General features: G+C 36.2%; 1 protein-coding gene across 6 annotated transcripts in view; it reads right to left on the reverse strand.

Moving 5' to 3' along the window:
* Window positions 1-20,320, reverse strand: part of LOC110835194 (GTPase-activating Rap/Ran-GAP domain-like protein 3) — a 245,277-nt gene that overhangs the window by 106,289 nt on the left and 118,668 nt on the right. For 3 of the 6 annotated variants that reach the window (XM_087351105.1, XM_022075157.2, XM_022075156.2), the window contains exon 2: window positions 16,351-18,637. The exons of the other annotated variants lie outside the window; for them this stretch is intronic. In XM_087351105.1, coding sequence (XP_087207231.1) covers window positions 16,351-16,667 — 317 coding nt within the window. In that variant the 5' untranslated portion in view covers window positions 16,668-18,637. The remainder of the gene's footprint in view (window positions 1-16,350; window positions 18,638-20,320) is intronic. 6 annotated transcript variants of the gene reach the window in all.

Consider the following 20,320-nt stretch of genomic DNA (forward strand, 5'->3'; position numbering starts at 1 on the left):
GGGAGCTTGCCCTCCATTCTGTTTAAATGTCAGCGCCTGTTACACTTGTTCTAGCGAGTTCTCTTTACCTCTGTAAATTAACAAACAAACAAACTAACTAACTAACTGAAATAAACCAACTGATAAAATTAAAGAAGGTAATTATTACGGCATAAAAACATAATAAACAAAACCTAACTGATATAAAATAGCCACGTAAACAAACTGAACGAATTAGCTAAATGATTGAGCTAATCTACTTTGTGCAGATCCTTAGGGTTCACCACATGTGTTACAAATGCCCGCAAATGGACACGATTCTGAGCCACTACTGTCCGATACTAGTCCTTCTAGTCTAGTTCCCTAACACACATCTTAATGTTCACCTCTCAAATATACTTCTTGGTTTTAGAGTGACAGCTTTCTAAAAGGCATATCCACCAACATTTTGTATGCACTTAGAGTCTCTCTATAAACCTAAAAAAAGAGAATAATGCTTACAATTATTTTAAAGATTTTTAGCAAAAGCAATTACAGTTCATCAAAATGTGCAGTAATTTATGTAAAATTTACAGAGCTAATGGCGACTGAGTATCAGTTGAAACATGAATCTAACAACAAGAGTTTAAAAGTTGCGTGTCCATAAATCGACGGAGTTTCAGCAAGAAAATAAAAACTGAGAACACACCAGGATACCACTGTGCTGTTAACAACAACGACCTGTTTTATTTAAAAATAACGTTCTCCGTCATCACACGAATTCAAGGCATGAGCCCATTGGCCGTTCTCGTCACATTGAAATTGGAATGTAAAATCCCAAATTGCTAACTTTCGTGGTCACTTTTCTGTCCAAATATAATATTTTCCTGAGAATTTTTTAAAACACATAACTTCTATTCTTTCCTTAAACAAACCGCATTTCAAAGCCACACAAAATAAATGTGAATGTAGCCAAAAATGGGAGATTGGAGGAAACATTAAAACTGATATGAAAAGTTTGATGTTTCCTTCTAATCGCCACACCCAGCGTCTCTTCCTCCCCTCGGACTCATTACTTATACTATGACGTCATTTCATCGCGAGGCGATGATCCCCCTGGATTTCCACATGCAGTTAGTTAATAACAAGAGTTCCAGCATTTACGTAACGACCAGCAATCTCACTCAAAAAGATGGATAGCAGAAAGAAAATTTCTGAAAGCTTCTTCGGGGAATAAACAACTAATGCAGATTCTAGCCAGATTTTCATGGCCTATTTTTTAAGAACGAGTTCTTCAAAATATTCACTTTGGTTGACATAATAATAAAAAACAACAACAGTAATAATAATAATATGCAGATGGCTGTTTCTGCGTTGTAGAGCTATGTAGTCTGGTAGAATATAATGAACAATTCATCACCCTGATGATGGAGGCAGCAAGGACCTCTGAAACGTTGGTAAACTCCAACCAGACCACATGACGCTACAATCCAGGAGACAGCCATTTTCATAGGATTTGTCTATTTTCCACAACTGCGTTTAGGGCGATTGTAGAGCTCAAACAGTCTGAAACACACCGAGTATCTGAAATTGTGTCATTGGGGGCAAAGACTGCCTTCCGTCTTCTTTTAACAGTGTTTTAGAATTTATTATATTTTTCTCAACGACGTCCTGGTGATGCAAAAGAAATTCTCCCTGTACGTGATACACCAGCCATAAAGGCACGTAAGGGGATGCAAATAAAGCGACAGCCATTTCATATTTGTGCATTTGGTGCATTTTTACCACCAGAGAAAGTCACCTGTACTCCACTGTGATTCGATGACACACCGACCCCTACCCCGAGACGGCGTAAACGTAGTGGCTAAAAGGATTATCCTATTCCTTCTTGGAATCGAAATCCGATCATTCAGCCACTCACTGAGTTATCCCGGCTCTCAGCCTTCTAACGCTTTAAAGCACATCAGTGCTACAGGTTGGTTTAAAAGTCTCTGCGCGCATACACGCCCTAGGTGGTGCATGTGAGTTCTGCGTCACGTGACGGTATGGCATTGACCGTGACCTACCTACAGCCAGTTGTGTCGCGTTGCAACCAAACGTTCACGATGAGAAACATTTGTTTTCTGTGGCACGGGGACTTTTAAACCACTTGCTTTAAAATTAAATAACTTCGTATATCAACGATATTTATGAGATGGTAAAGTTGCGTCATATTGTGATATAATAAATATATATTATTTAAATGGTCTAATGTAAATCGAATATTTCTATAAAGAACATCATTTAATATTTTAAATATTTTAAATGTTAATTATTGTAATATTTTAATATTTAATAAGAATTTATTGTGATTAGACGGACAAGATTTAAATAATATAAACGATATTTATCTAAATAGCTTTAACCAAAGTGATATTCGTAATTAAGACGCACTGTGTTTTTCATAAGATAGCAAATTAAGATGTAACATGAACTTTCTGCTTCTGAAGTGTTACAACACCACTTTTACCTCCGAGTCAAAATTTAACCCGTCGTGACTTGAAACTGAAATGCGATCAATAAAACAGGACCACCTGTTTGACATCCCCTGCTTTCTGGCACGCTCCTTATAGCAGTATACAGATCGCGTTACACGAATGCATTAAAACAAACAATCATTCATTCGATGATAAGAGAATCTTTAATTATTGGCATCACAATTTACGTTGTAGAAACGAACTTCATTAATGTGCAAAATAAATAATCTGTGTGCTGAAGACGTTAAGATGGAAACGAATAAGATACGTTTTAAAGAGACAACGAAAAAGGATGATATAAGATAATAAAGGAAAGCGAAGAGAGTAACAGCAGAATGCAGAGAAATTGGATAATTATTAGGAAGCATACAAAACGGAAGGTGAAGACAGTCTGGATGTCGTTTATGAAAATTTTAGACTGCCATATGAATCCAAAGCTCGACTATAATATTTAAACATGCAGTCCATACCGCAAAGAAAACACTCTTAGGCTTCAAAGGGTTAAGCCGTATATCCAGAGTGGAAAATTACGCCTGATATTTTAATAATGGTACCGCAGGTATATTAACTCCATCTTATTTTAGTCTACAGGTTCATATTATTTTTAATTGGCCTGATTAAAACAATTAGTTGTCTTGTCTTGCAGAAATATTTGTTTGCCCAGTACAGAACATCTTTTAATCACGCGGGGAAGGAATTCCGCGAATTTCTGCAACTGCCGTACTGACTCAACACGAATTTATGTCTACAGCTGCAGCATGGCCGTCCTCTCGCATTCATGCGCCACAACACGAACTACAAACTTCATTATCACGATCCACAGCATTCACAAACTTTGGTATCACAAACCAAAATCATCTTCATGATTATAAAATATTCTTCGACGTTTTCTTCACCTGCATCTCAGTCCAGACCTTCACTTTTATCTCCTTTCTTCCACCTTTATTTCAATACATTTCTTCTCCATTGTCACGTCTCTTATAATATCCATATTTATTTCTCTCTTTGTATTTCCCTGCGTTATCGCCATCGTCATCTTGACCTATATCTTAAGTTTCGTTTACATTTATGTTTCCTAAGCAATCTTATTTATTTACTTTTTGATATCAAACCCCTCTGTCTCTATCTGCACCTTCATTTCCATATTTATCTCCACCTTCAAATTTCCCGCTGTATCTTCACCTTTATCACCACCTCTGTATTCACATCCGTTTTTATCTCACCCCCTTGTTCATCTTAATCTCCACCTCAATTTTAATCTCCAGATTTATTTATATTGTTATCTTTATCTCCATCTTTGCTCTAAATTTACCTTCATTTCTGTTCCAAATTTTCAGAATTAGCACTAGAAGAAAAAATGGTCTCTCAATTACTGGATTGAGAACAGGCCCGTACATTCATCAGAATATACCAGTAAACTCTTAATGACATCAGAAATAAATATTCTATAAATCAGCATCGGATACCCAAATTTGAGTTACTGGTGGGTAAGACGGATAGGAACATTACGTATTCTGAGACAGATTTTCTACAATACGACTCGGGCGACAATTACAGGCAATGTTGAGCTGAACACTCAGACTGAATGTTTTGAAGAAATTCTTAAGACTCAGAAGATAAGTTTTGTATTGTCACGCCTGCTGCAGGGATCCAAATCTGGAGAGACAGTTCTGACAGGTTGTACAGAGATTTGTTTTCAGTATCTGTCCAGCCTCTTGAAACGAGACAGGGATTGGAAATTATAATTACTATTTGGCGAACACAACTTCCAATTACAAGCCGACGGCTGTCTGCTCTGAGGCATCAGCCAAAAGCCGAATGCAGTACGTGACAGTTTTAATAAAAGTAATCGGGCGAATTCATACGCGTGTAGGTTTTATAAATGTAATTGTTTAAAAGCTATCAAACTGTCAACAGTTCTTTCATCTTATAAAATATTGTCTTTCCATGTGGAATTTTATAAACATCATGCGATAATTTTATATTTTTATACGTCAAAACACGTTGAGAAATGTAATTATGTGTTGTTGAGGTTTCTCAAATAACTACACACAGGCTACTGTAGTACCTTATAGTAGCATTTTCATATAGTGACAGCAAAAATAGCCTACTAGCAATTTAAAAATATACGCAAAACTTAAAACCCAAAAACGACATATGAATCACATCTCTTAAAACGTTAATCATTCCAACATTTGAGGCAGAGAAGCTGGTAACCAGTTTATTTCTCATTCTGTAGGTGAAAAGACAATTTTTAGTGAAACATCATCAAATAATAATAACGAGGTCTCTCATCATTGAACGCTTGATACAAGAACACCATGTAAGTTCAGTGTGAAATGTTAGAGCGATAAATGCATTTTGTTTCTTTTTCGCTTCGACTACAGACTGCCGTGTTTCCTTTGTTCTTACAAACTAGTTACGAAGTGCAAGAATGGAGCAACACAAGACGAGAGATGTAACTCAAAACTCACTTTTGTTCAAAAAGAGACTTAACTTTACTAGTGGTTTACTCCATCCTTTAGAAAAGATATCATCAAAAGAGTTAAATTGGATTTGTCGAAGTTTGTCGCTTACACAGGTATGTGTTAATTATAATTCTCTGAAGTACAAAATAAATATTCCTAAAACAGGTTTGCCAATTTCATTTCAAAAGGTGAAGTGCTAAGAATAATTTGTTATTCTTTTAGAGCAAATTAGTTCAGAAAATAGGCAATTAACTCTGACCCGCATTTAGAAGCAACGTCAGTCGAGTCAGAAGAAAAGAATGTTGATCTTCTAGTGTTTATGTACGTGATACGTCTATGACATAGTCTAAAATGTATTCGTAATAACATTAACATTTTATTTTCGCTATTACGAACTTGCGTCATTATGAACGTCGAGATATAATGACTAGCATTCGTGTCGAAAGACAAAGATTTCGATCTCAGCTCGAGTACCGGCTATCTGCCTGCCTAATGTGTCTCGTGGTTTTATTTAGTTCTTCCAGCTAAATAAATTAACAATAATATAACTTATTTAAATGTTCGTAGTGCCATTTTATTTACAATACCATACATCTAGAAGAGTTCTACTTTCTCACATTCTTACCACCATAACTCGATATCTTGAATTACTTAATTGAATTTCCACCATGCTACTTTTAACCCTTTAAAAAGAGAGGGGTTACTTAAAGTTGGAGGAGAACTAACAAAACCTATGACGAGATGGCCGGCCACCGGTCCACCCGGATGCATACAGACTTTGTATAACATGCAGAGCTACTGTTAAGACAGTTGGTACCTATGGCTACCACTGGGCTTTAAAGAGTAATCTGTTTCGCTCTTATGTGTCAGTCTTGTTCTATTAGTTAGTGGAATTTCCTCCGCAACAGATATAATATATGACAGTTAACATAAAATCTGAAGATAAGCCAAGCTTCTGAAATGGAAATGCAAATCAGTATTTTATCTTTGAACTCAAACTGCCTAGTAGTTTTTAAGACGACCAACTGTCACGCCATGTTTATGGAGGGGCTGCGTGAACTTTATCAGGTAACTTCTCGTTCTTATTTATACGACCCCTGTGACACAACATCACACATCTGCCCATCACAAACACAACTAATTAAGTTAAAGGCCATGTCTCGGAATGTGGCAAAATTTGGCCCACGGCCGGTCCGAAATGCAAGTCGTTATGTTTCAGTTACTAAGTACCAACGCAACAAAATAAGCTATAATACTTTGTATATGTAGTTTTTTCATTTTAATAACGTTTGAAATGTATTTCTCAGCACAAGTAACACTTTGGAATAGAACTGATTTCGAAAAGTTAACAGTCACTCTACGAACAATAAATTTTCCGCTTTGTATGTATCCCTGACAAAGATTCATTGCAGTGCTCGTAAGAGCTCGATACTGCACACTATCCATGAGGCATATAAACCCATCCACACCCTGACAATCTATTTTTTATGATCCAGTTCCCTATCCACGTTATTCATTCAAATAAATTTTTTGTATGTATTTATGTCAATTTATTCCATGCTTGCTATATGCCCCGTCTATGTCAAACTATACATTTTATTCCTGTAGAATTTACAAATGGGAGCCGAGATAGCTCAACCAGTGACTAGCTACGGGCTGGACGACAGGGGTTCGATCCCCGACGGGGGCAGAGGATTTTCTTTTTTAATTTACAAATACAACACCTCAGTTTTCTCTGACTTCATACAACTGTCTGCATCCGTGCTATGCATTTGAAATACTACCGGTACTAATATAATGGACAGCCCTTTAATTTCGCATGATAAAATTACACTGTTTACAGTAGATCTCGTTCATTATCGCAAGGCACAAAAATTTTGTTTATCAGTAAAATATTGAAATATTAGGTAAAATACGGGGTAAAAATCTTCATTAAAATCTCACGAGCTTGCTAAAGAAGGAACAGCAAAATGTAAAATATTTTGTGAACAGAATTAAAGTAAATTATGTATGGCTGCAGGGGATGTGTGAGTAATGACGTACATGCAGAAAATAATATTCAGTATTCCGGAACATTACATTAAGAGCCAAGGTAAAAATTATATTTGCAGGAAACACTGCAACATCTAAGTGATGAAAAAAGTAGAATAAACAGAAGGTTTGAGACCATGAATCTGTAACTGGCTACATCTGAAATGAGTCAGAAGATGTTAAATTTACTATAATCATGACAGTACAACAACATGTATCACGCAATCAATCTGTCAATGATCATTGTTGCAACTGTTTTTTGCTTACCCTAACTGAACATTTGATAAATGTTTTAGTACCATTGATTCTTAAGTTACTTAATGAAGACATTTCAAACGTAGAGATAATTTTGAATCGAAGACGACTCGAAGATACAATGAATCTTGAGATAATAAGAAATTGGGAAGACATAAAAGGAAATCAACACTCTGTCACTCCTCAGTACCAAGTTTGAGGCTTCATATCCGATGAGGAACTTCTCCCTTCTCGGAGTGAAGTCATGGAGTAATGTAAGACTTTTCCGGAATTCCCCTAAACACTGAGTAAAACCAAGAAAACTCTCTAGCTAACATACAACACATTTATTAACCATGGAGCTTTTTATTTCAGTCTATAAATTCTAATAAAGAGAAAAGAAAAATATTTGATAATAAAACAAGCTTTGACACAGCTCAGTATTATATGGAAATCGTAATTATAATGGGTATAATTATTTTGAATATCTATATATTGTAATTATACTTTCGGATCCCAAATAAAAAGAAGTGTAACTAGAAGTAACAAATTCTTATAGAAACTAAAATCCTTTTCATCTCTTACATTTCAATACGGCAAATTCTCTGTTCAGTCTTATACTTGCAAGATGAAACGTCTTCTTTTGATCTAGAACGAAAGTCATTATTCACAGGTGCATGCCTTTGTGTTAAGAGCAATATACAAGGAAAACTCTTATTTCTTGATAATGTTCTTGTACTTTATTAAACAACTCCACTTTATATGAGCGTTGTGTTTTAATTTTCGACAAACAAAGTCTTTAATATAGCAGCGCGTAAACATCAATAGTGAATTTAAATTCAAACAAAGTGAAATTAACTTACACCCCAAAGTTAGAAAGCGGTAAGGCATTTGCATTTGAATTACACACACACACTGCTGTGGACTTAGCCTAAGAAATAAGTATAAGCAGACGGAGGTTTCTCGAATGCCTTTGTTCTGTTTCGGTAGTATCAATTAGTCTAACGATAAGTTGCTGGAGATGTGGGTCGAGACCCTGTATGATAAGCCATGATAGACTAAACTTCGACAAACAGTGACATAATCTAACATAGCGGACTGGAGTTTAATCCGAGGGGATGTATGGAGGAGACATTGGAAGTATTCATATCGATACAACATTAACAAAAATATATCGCGTTAATACCAACAGTATTGTGATTCTAATTCTAAAGAGACGCTCATATATTTCCGTAATTGATTTGTAATTCATTCTTTCATAAAATAACAAACTAAGAAATGAACAGAGATGGTAAAATGAAATTTTTTCATAGGTTTGGAACTTGGTTTTTCGTATGAGGGACGAATATACATTGAGGACTTTCAAGTAAAAGGTCTTACGTAGAACATGTGAATGTATAAGGAAGAAAGTAATAAGAGTATAAAAAATTCTATTATAAGAAACTTTATAACTGAACGTCGGTGCAGAAACCAGCACAATTCCACTTTTGAGGCTTCTTTTACGGTTTCGCAGAGAAAAGAAGATGGAGGGAGATATTTGTGCTAAAACGTATTGATAATGTTGATGGTACACAAGAGATACATAAAGAAATATCAGTTGTGAATTTGCAACAAGGAACAGGAAAACTATTGCTACTGGATAAACATTTTCCTATTTCTTGAATCTAGACCTTCAATTTATACTCAGACTATTATTAGGATGGTCAAATCAAGGAGGACAATTTGTTAAAGCCACAGTTAATAATGCATACAGAATTTTGTCAGAAATCCTGAAGGAAACTGACCACTTTTCTCTCTGGGAGGCAGAGGAACGGACTTAATACTAAATTGATTAGTAAGAAAATGTTACACGAGCGTAAACTGGATTCATCTGGCACTGTATACGAACCGGAGGAGGCGGGATCTTTAAAAACAGCAATGAACATTTACGTTCCATAAAATATACTTAATTAATTCACCAGCTGAGTTACTACTAGCTTAAAAAGAAGGTTATCTACATTTCCGCTAGGTGACGGCTCAGTGGAATACATAATAATACGCAAAGAGCCACAATGAACCAACTGATATAAGCTTAAAGGTAAAATACGTTTTCAGAATTGTTTATTCAGTATGAAAATATTACCATTCCAGAGTTATTTCGTAAAACAGGACTAAACAATGAGCTAATTTTCGCGTCTAGTTTAATGTGTTAATGTTTTCCCAGAAGCGTGGTAATTACAGCTCACCATCCGACAAGGTCGTTTATTAATTTCAGCGTAATAGTTCAAATGAAAACACTAACTACCCAACAACATCGATATTCAGCTTTACATAAGTGCAAAATGATCCGACCCATACAGTTTGAAAAAGTCAGGGTCGAAGAACAGATTGTCCACACATTATTTTCTACTGGTCATAGTAAAACCAACTTCTGGAATTTTAACTACAAAATTTAATAACACTTAAATATCTTTAGAATAAGAATTTTCTTGGATATTATCCATCATCTAGTAAATAAAATTTGAAAAACGACGTTTCGGAGATGGGGCTCTAACTCCGTCTTCAGGTTCCTACTCAGTTGGGCCCATTAGATAGAGCTAATCCTTATCTACGGGATTAGCTCTATCTAGTGGGCCCAACTGAGTAGGAACCTGAAGACGGAGTTAGAGCCCCATCTCCGAAACGTCGTTTTTTACGTTTTATATTTTATTTACTAGATAATGGATAATATCCAAGAAAATTCTTATTCTAATGATTCATCACCATCATCAAGAACTTTTAGATTTGATATACTTCAATATCTAGTGGCGAGGTTACTACCGGGTGAGTTTGGAAGAAACTTCTGAATGCTATTTTTTAGTGTGAACCAATAACATGTCCGTCAGAGGCTCCCATCTCTCACCAAAGGTATATTTCAAGTGAGGGTATGTGACAAACACTGTGTAAATCACTTACCAGCGAATCGTGACGTTAGGTACAACGACAATGTTACCGGTTTCCTTCATCAAATTAATACCTTTTAGAAGTCTGAAGTGTTCATTTCAAATACTTTTAAGGCAGATTTTACCCTCATTTAGTACTAAGTAATCACCGTGTCTTTTATATTCCAGTTTCAATTGGTCTCTCAAAAAGCCTGCTTTGCATTAACATTATTATAAAAACAAGTTAAGAAACACACGCAGAGCGTAATAATTCTGACATGTTGACCGGACTTTGAGCTTTGACATTTAACCAAAGTAACTATAGTAACCATGACAACCCAAATATCGTGGAAATTTACTCGGTGCCCTCTGAGCGCACGACGGAACGATTTCAACAGGTGTTCCGCAGGGACACGAATGAACGTACTAGCAAACCGTTCGGTGGAAAAGACCATCTTTGATGCACTTAAACCAAGTGAGTACACAATTCAATAAACCCAAAATATGTATCGCACTGCAGTTTTATTGAACGTGCGGATACACAAAATAAAATTAAACATTCTACCCTCGAGACTTCATACATCATCCAGCATCTAATGATGATACCGACATCTAGCGCACGCTAAAAAATATAACAGTTTACTAAGGATAAATCAACATTTTTCTTACATGCTTGTGTTTTAAAATTTCCTACCGGCGTTAAAAATACAATAATCCTTCCATTTTTTCCCCCATACAGACTACACAAGTTATTTTCACTTAATTAAGATATCGTCCAAATATATTTTTGTAAACTGAATTTAAAAATCAACACCCCCTTGGGGCGATCTAATATTATAGTAACTTATTTCACGTATTGCAAAGGGACTAGACCATTCAGGTGTAATACAAAAACTGATGAAAAATTTTATCATCATAAATCGGAGACAGATTCTGGAATCTGATTTAGAAGCCGATTCCTAGGAATTCATCTAGTATGTGAATGTGTAATCTGGGAATCTTCCATATAAAATAATCGTTTCTGTAATAGAGTTTTCAATTACAATTAACAACCCGAGGCATTCAACAACACAGAGAATCCATCAGTAGGGAAAAAAACAAACAAAAAACAAATGTATCTACGCACAAAGAGTTTACGACAAATCTCTACATGCTAGTTGTTCATCAGCATTATCATCGACTAGACCTCACGCACATACGCCATTTTTTCACCCTCGAAAAGTTTTGTAGACGTACAAAGAAAAGAAAGTGAAAGCGTTTTATTGCTTTCCCACCGTTGAATCTAACGATTTCTCATTAGAAACGAACTGCAAGTTAAACACGTCATCTGCAATTTACATTGAGAATCTGGTCTAATTAATTTGAAGACATTTAGAGCAAATTTAGACATCGATTCCTTATCGAAATCAAAGGAAATGTTAATTAACGTAACTAATCAATTAATATTTTACCCTTACGTAACGTCGCTATAAACGTACTTATAAAATTGAGATATTTATTGTGGAAGCAAAATAACTCTATTTTATTAAACTATAATTTCCAGGGAAGTTATTTTGTAATAGCGGTAATATAAAAATTCAAGAGAGTTTCACATTTAGAGAATTTAGCCCCTGTGAATAAAATGTATTTATCTTATAAAAAGTAATGTTCTCCCTAATGCAACACTAATCATTCAGTCTACTTCTATTTATCCCAAATAAAAGTCTTTGGCTATAATGTATCTATGCATTAAAGTATCCGGCAAACCTATTCTTCTCGATTTAATCCGCTAATAAAATCCGGCAAAGAATACAAATTATGAAACCCTTAGATATGAAACTTTCCCTCATGCCAAAATAGTCTCCTCAGCAATTCGTTGCAAAGTATCATTGACACGCAATACTTTAGTGCAAGAGACCAAAATAAATAAATATGGATGAAATAGGACAATACACCTTCCAAGAACTGTGAAGGTGAAAAATAGGAATATTTCAGAAATACGCTCAACTCTTTCCCTATGCTATGGTTACAAGCCAAAAGGCAAACGCTGATACGGAGGCACAAAATAACTTCCTTGAAGTAACAAGACGTGTTTCACGGCTTAGACATCCGTTCGATTTTCGCCTCTCGTTCCTTGACTTTGTTGGTTTAACTAATCCAGTACAGCAAGAAAGTTAATTAACCTTAGTACAAAGACTTGGTGTCCTAGTCAAGTTCTCACGTTCTGAGGTCCTCATCGCGGTGAGTATAAAGATGGCCTTCTTGTGGGGTTCTGCACCGAGTAGACTGGTAGATGTTTCCCGACGTTTCAGAGGCGTTTACTGCCGCCATGATCAAGATGGTAAGCAAAACGCGAGCGAAAAAGTAGTTTGAGATATAGGACCAGGCAGGACAAGGCAAAAACTTGTCCAATTTCAAATGGAATTTGAGGTTCCCATCATGCACCTCATTTCCAAGACCTGAAGTCATGATAATTAAGAGCACTTAAGAAAATCCAGATACTTGATTCAATAATTTACAAAACAAGGTAATATCACTAAAACGTATCAGCATGGAACTGATACTGGGTATTCAATGTAAACTTTACTAACAGCAATCTTGTATGAATGATTAACAAAATTTGTGAGAGAAGACATACAAATTTCATCTCTAATATTATAAGATTAGTACGTAATGATTGTCTGCATTTGCTAACACTGTCGAAATATGCTAACGATTTGTTTTATATTGATTTTTATTTCCAAGATAAATATCTTAAAGTGGAGTTCCAATTATTAGATATCAGGGAGTCAGAAATGACGTTTATTTGAAAAGAGGCTTGGATATTGAAGGAGAAGATTCTCAATCATGGAAAAGATAAAGACGGGGGGAGATAGATAGGAATGATGGGAATTCTCTATCAACCCATTCCCCTGTTCTGTGCGTTCCATTCGCAGTCGTCAGATCTTTCGTCTTCTGGAGAAGCATCAATTACACTAGAATCGATAGCGAGACACTCGTTGGGTCCAACAATTCCTGCTCGCGAAACAAAGTAGCATCTAGAATTACCATTCGTGGTTACTAACCGGAGTCGGCGAAGTTCAGAACGCGCAACGCAGCTTCAACCTGTTTCTGACAGGGGACGTATCTTTGCAACAACACTGCTCATTCTTATTTAAATTGATTTTAAATACATAAGTTATGGGAATTCTTTCGCTTTGGCAGAGACAGATCTTAATATTGTCAAATTTGGTTTGTGTGGGTTACTGTAATTTATGTAAGTAGAATAATGCATGATGGTATTTTTGAATTTGTACTGTTTTGTGTTATGTCTCCCTCTGTATGTCAGAAATTCAATAATATTAACACAACTGCCACCTGTAGAGACTTTTGTATCCTTTTATTTTTATATTAACTGGTATACACAAAAATTATCTTGATTTTGTCAAGTTGGTTGCATGGTTCAGTTAGATTGTACAGTTTAACTCGTGAGAGGTATATAAAACTGGAACAGGAATAGAACGTTTTGGTGTCAGAGGTTTGCACTATCAATGCTTAATTTAATAGAATTACAGAGTTTAGTAACTTACGTAGAAATTTAAGTCTGTTAAACTATTTTCATTATTACTCTTAGCTGAGTTATATATTTAGTTATTTTGGTTTGGTTACTAATTACATAAAAAGAAATAAACAAAGATAAATAAGGAAGGAAATTCAGTAGAGTAAAAAAGAAATACAATCCAATCTGCCAATGATAACAGGGGAAAAGTATCTCGACTAACTTCACCACAGAAGTATAAAGTGCTGCATTTTCGAACTCATTACTTAATTGCACAAGAGATATACACTCCATCTGGTTGGAAATAATAAGCAAGATCACATCGCTGTGTCGTTCCTGGTAGTACGGAATACCAGAGCACAATGGTATGCAATTTCACCAAGTTCACTTCACAGTCAAGCAAACCGAGTTATAACTGTCGAAGTGAGTAGCGCTCGAAATGCTGTATGCAGGTCAGATGCACTTTAAACGGAGCAGAATTCAATTACTTTCATGTGTAACAATTTTACGGGCCAGAAAATAGCAAGTAATTATTCTTCAACGGTGATTTTTCTGTTACAACCTGACCTCTAAACTTCTCAAAACACGGAATGAGAGGATACCGAGAAAACCCCCTGAAGAGGAACGGATACAAGAAACTTTAAATGAAGGATGATTCTCATTTGAAAACTTCAGAGTGCCGGTACTTAATTTAAATTAAAAATAATAGTAAGTTCAACAGGGCAACGATAATGCTGCCCCTGTTCCCAAAAATAACATCATGGATGGGGGGGGGGGCATAGAGGGCACGCAGATGACGCATTCAAACATCCACGCCATCTAGACCCCTACCATTAGATCGGGGCTTGTAGTTATCTACACGCTACCATTGCTTTGCCTTCGAGAAAGGGCCAAAATAAAAACCAACATTTTAACCCTTTAAAAGAGTTAATTGATTAATACCTTTTAAGGACATAATTTCTCTTTCGTTTTAATAATGAGATTTAGTTGATGTTAAATTATATGGTATATATCATTGTAATTTAAGGGACTGACAAATTTGTATTTAAAAAGTGAGGTAGGAAAGTACCAAACTTATTACCTACATAACAAATAACCACAATAATTGAACTACGATAACCCTGCCCTCTGTTTCAAGTTCGTAAATTCTTTCAGAAATTCTTTTTTTCTTCTAACCCTGTTGTCGGTTGTTTAAGACTGCCACCAGAAAACCCGCTATGAAACTTTATAACTCTCCTTTATTTCCAGAACTAATTTCTAAAACATCCATTTAAATGTCAGAGCCTCATTTACACGTCTCGAAGAACTAATTGGGTGCTTGAAAAGAGTGTGCTGGAAACACTGTCTGGATGTTGGTGACAATATTTGGATTGATGAAGAAGCAAATAACAGGAGACTCAAGATAACTGCGCTCTCAGAAACTTTGTAATTTCTAGTCTTCATCACAGCGGTGAGTATGAAGATTTCTGTCTTCTGGGTTGTTGCTCTGTGTAGTCTGGTCGATATTTACCAGCGTTTCAGGGGTCATACTGCCGCCCTGAAGACGGAGGCAGTATGACCTCTGAAACGTCGGTAAACATCTACCAGACTACACAGCGCAACAACCCAGAAGACGGAAATCTTCATCGCCCTGATGACGGAGGCAGTATGACTTCTGAAACGTTGGTAAACATCGACCAGACTACACAGCGCAACAACCCGGAAGACGGAAATCTTCATCGCCCTGATGACGGAGGCAGTATGACCTCTGAAACGTTGGTAAACATCTACCAGACTACACGGCGCAATAACCCAGAAGACAGAAATCTTCAGACTTACCGCTGTGAATACCTCAAATCCTTCATCAAAGATCATTACATTGATCAAAACAACGAGAACTGGGTTATATCTCAAAGTTTCAAGGGAACACTGTGCTCCCTTCTTTAGTAACAGTTATACTGTAAAGCCGATATTTCCGAAGGAATGTTCTTGTATTTTAACAGCGAACACGGATTTCAGTAACCATTATTTGCCTTGGATATTCGGAAAGCAGGAACGAAGTCAGGCAGAACATCCTCAATAAAAACATTTTTCCTCACGTTATCGGAGCAAAATCTTTTATACTATGTACCTTTCCTTTTGTAAGTGCCCAAGTCTTCCCTTGAGTAGACTCTAAAGCCAAAATAAATATTTGTGGAACTCTTTCGTCGTTTCCATGGTAACTGCGTTTGCAAAGAGAATCTATTCGTTTATAAATTCGCAGTATATTTTCGTGTTATGGATTTAAAACAGAAGCCACTTACCGACATAGATGTACTGGTCTAAAGTTTCTTAATATAAGACACTTGCGTAAAAGGGAACAGAACAGTTATATTTAATCCTGTGCAATAAATAATGTCAGAAATATTAACATTGTTAATTATAAATGTATTATAAATGTTCCAATTTTCTTCTAACAGCCTGTGTGTCTGAAAAGTAAAGTATTTTAATTACGAAGGGGAATTAAAATAAAATCGAGGAAGGTGACATTACGATGGTTTGTTATCAAAAAGGATAACGTAAGATAAGAGATTATGCAGTCACTAGACTATCAAACACAAAGAACTGAGACATGGCCACGGTCCGAAACGTCACACATCTGACGACATCCAAAGTAAACAATACCGTGTTCATATAATCATTGTTACAGGTCCACAGAATATCGAAAAACATTTTAAGACTCCCAACGTGAACAAGTTGCTACTCACCCGTTCGGGAAGCTGAGAGGGACGGAGTGGACAACCCTGAGCGGCTCCTTCATCATGTGACTGAGATCGAATCCCGGCACTAGCTCCTTCTTCCTGGTCGACCGTCTTCTGGCGTGTGCTGTGAACACGCGGCGAAGTTTACCCTCGCGAGGAGTCTGACGCGCCTCTTCGTCCTTTGAGAGGGCGGTCAGGTCTAAGGATGATCCTGATTTACAAAGTGACGCGCCGACCATCATCCCCAAACACTTTTTGGGCACATTCACTTCCAGCAGTGCACTGCGAGGCATGACGCGCAGGTTAGTGTCGCCACTGGTCATCGGAAAGCGCGGATCTCACTGCTGACAGTTCACTGCGCACTTGCGATTCAAGAGTACTCTAACCGATGGTATCAATCGCTTTACTTATTAAAAACAATTTAAATTCATAAACTGATAGCAGAGATTAATATCTGTCGCATATTAGAGTTAATAAATAAGAAATAGTGGAGAAAAGTGACATTCACAAATAATTAATATTTTTACCACTGAAAGATGTAAACAAGAAATTAACGATTAAAACTAAAAGATTTTCTTTAAAAATTTCACTTATATTTGGCGTTTGTGATTCCTTCACTTATTCGTTTATTTGTTTTTATTATTATTTTAACGCTGACACTTCACGTAGATGTTGTGACAACTATTCGAGTCGCTTCTATTAATTATGTTGTTTTACTGAATCAGGAAGAAATTCAGTTATTGTAAGGACGGTTTTAAAATCAAAGCGATATATTTCAGTGTCTTCTTAACAAGTTTCACAGATGTTTCAGTGCACGATTCTTTCAAACACATTACTTTGACGTAGTTCTCATACAGTTTCTTACATGAAGTTCTAATATCACATTTAGAATATTTTAAGTAAACAACAAAAATTTATCTGACTGAAGAACCCAAAGCTGGAAATTTTGGGCAGAGAAAGTGTAGTCAGTACAATACGGATTAATGTTCTATAATCTGCATAAGAAAAACTAACAAATACATTTAATCATAAACGTTGTGTAGTTAGAATGGAAGAATTACATTTCCATGTACTATCACCGATATTGAAGTATTCAATTCTGAAGTCAAAGTCCAGTTTCTCAGTCACGAAATCTTTCGAAATACAAAAAAAAATTACCTCATTAAGTAACGACGGGGAAAATCAATTCTATTTTAAAAAGAAAAACCACACACACACGCCATTTTCTATACAGAACGATATTTTCAAACACTTTTCTCTATTATTACACGAAATAGTCAGCACAATTCAAACGCCAATACTATTGTGTTTGTGGAAAGAATACCTCAGCACCAATATAGAAGCAAGTTTAATAGCGCAGACCTTGGTAGCAGATTAAACACTTTCATATAATCTCGTTATATGTTCATCTGCGGTCAATCAACACTCAGAAATGTTAACACGTTTATGAGGCAGAAATAGCTATTTGAATAACTCCAGACCACATACAACTCTCTCTTCTGTTCCCATACATACGATAGAACTATAAACTATCAGGATAAATATTATCATTATCTGATATTTTAAACCTGAGGTGAGCCAAATTCTATGTTGACCTTCACACAGGGTTGCTGAAATTAGTAATGTAACAGCACAATAGCCCACACGCAGCTATCATAATGATACAATGTACGAAGCTGAGTATGTTGATAATGTACACGGTCTTCTAGGCGTAAATCGATTACGTGTTTTTATTGAACTGGATTAACTTACGCTGACTTATTTATTATTAGGCTTACAGAAAATTTATGCAAGTGGTGTAAGCGAAATGCATAAAAGTAACTTATTTTTCTTGAAATACTCAGATTAATTATGATTTTATATTATTTGAGAATAATTTTTCTTTACTAATCATGTACATATTTTTTAAATCCTACAAATGAGCAATTTCATTTCACTATAACCTTTGACTTTTAATATACTTTGAAGAACATTTTTCAATCACACAACTGTCATCAGTAGAAAATACCAGCAATTTTAAATAAGGAATTCGTAGACCTTGCCCCTTTAATACCACAAAACCATTTCATTCTTCACCACACGTCAGATGTATTTCTGCTTTCCTTCACTTACTGATGGAAGTCATTTCTTTCTTTACATGATGGCGGAAAGCCTGTCGTGTACTTCCGGTGTAGGTGGCAGCAGCAGTTGGTGGTCCTAATACAGATGTAGTACGTCATACTGAAAGTTCCATTTCCTATCTTGCTCACTTTAGTTCGGAACGTTCGTATCTCGTTCTTCCTTCTCGTGAAACCTGTAACAAGCGTTGGCTTACAGCTGGAGAGATCGGTACTCTCGCGTGGTCTTCGTCCCAACAGCTCAGATTCACAGGGGCTATTTGGATAAACCAGGGGTGCCCAAGTTTAATATGACTTATTTTAAGGTGACAGTCACCTGTTATGTTGCGACGTGTATTCTGGTAGAAGTTTACAGACGTTTCAGAGATGCTTCGTCTTTATGCTGAAGAACACGAGCACGCCTTAAGCGTCTGTAAACTCCTACCAGACTGCACAGCGTAGCATTCCAGAAAACATTCGTCTTCATATTAGCCCCCGTGAGAACATGAAATCTACCTCATTTTAATAACTGAAGGCGTCCATTACTCAGCATATTATTTTGCACTGCACCTAACCTAAGGGATAAAATTTCTCTGAATTTATAGATTTCTGATAAAATCTGAAGACTAAACACATACGAACCTACATATCTACCCAACCCGACAAAAAATTGTTTCACACTGGTTAGCATTGCTGCTTTCTATTCTAAAGATCCGGGGTTCAAATCTCGGGCGACCGGCTATCCTGACTGAGAGAAGTAGGCACGTGATATACGTATAAAGATTTGACATCGGTTAAAAGCACAACGAAATTTAACAGAGTGAGGAGCAGCCTTAACACTCAATAGTTTTTCTTCCAACGTATTCTATCGTAAAACCGCCACAGCCTTGGGGTTAGACATCAAGCCCTCCTCGTGTGGAAAATTACGGGAGTCTGGAGACGCTACTCCCGGCGGGAGCAACGGACGAAAGATAAAGGTCTCCCGAGAGCAACCTTAATCCAAGGAAATTACACACGCTGCATGGAAAAACACACGAGGGAAACGGGACACTAGTTCTCTCTGAAATGGAATTATTCTCAGGAACAAAGAAGGAACGAAAGAGGAGACAAAAGGGAAATGACGGGATAAAACACAAGGAGACTTACATTTAAGAAAGGGAATGTACGTGGTACATATACTAATTACGCAGGTTCTCATCAAAGTATGTTCCTTTTACTGTATTTGTTTTCGTAAGTGTGGTTAAGTGTAATTAATTGAAGTTAGTTTTTTTAAACGAACAATCTCTATGTTCGAAAATCATTCCTACATTATTTTAATTCTATTATTTCTTATACAAATCTATATGTTATGTGCTCAACAAAAATTACATTAAGGCATTGTCATGTTTGTGAGCTTACAGCTGTGTGTTTACGTTAATAATCATCATTTATAATTTCGGAATTTTTTTTTGAAATCCTAACACTGGATATAAGAGTCATCTAAGAGTAATTCGATCACTTCAAAATTCTGCTTCTCTCAGAATTATTTCCTTGTCTGGACTGCACGTCCGCTATCATCCAGTTGATTCTGCGTCAATATATAACATACGTATCAAAAATATAAAAATTCAATACGATTCTCAACCCGTGCCTAAATCACATTATTTTAAACCCATTAACGTTTTAATAAAAGTTTTCTGTGCATTATTTCTATACCAGCTCTGTCATGTAAACTCAATTAGATAAGATATTCTCCTCAGCGCTTTAATCTCACCATTTATCCTTTTACTCCTGCGAGAGACACCTAATTCCAATTACGTAATTTCTCTGAGGTCCGAATATTCCCTTAACACTTCATGAACACCCTAGATTTCTGTTATACCTTCAACGTGAAAGATCGT

The sequence above is a fragment of the Zootermopsis nevadensis genome, unplaced genomic scaffold (genome assembly GCF_977971745.1).
Source record: "Zootermopsis nevadensis isolate Lab colony 2312 unplaced genomic scaffold, Znev_1.0 Znev_ptg000002l, whole genome shotgun sequence".
In the NCBI taxonomy this organism is placed as follows: Eukaryota; Metazoa; Arthropoda; class Insecta; order Blattodea; family Termopsidae; genus Zootermopsis; species Zootermopsis nevadensis.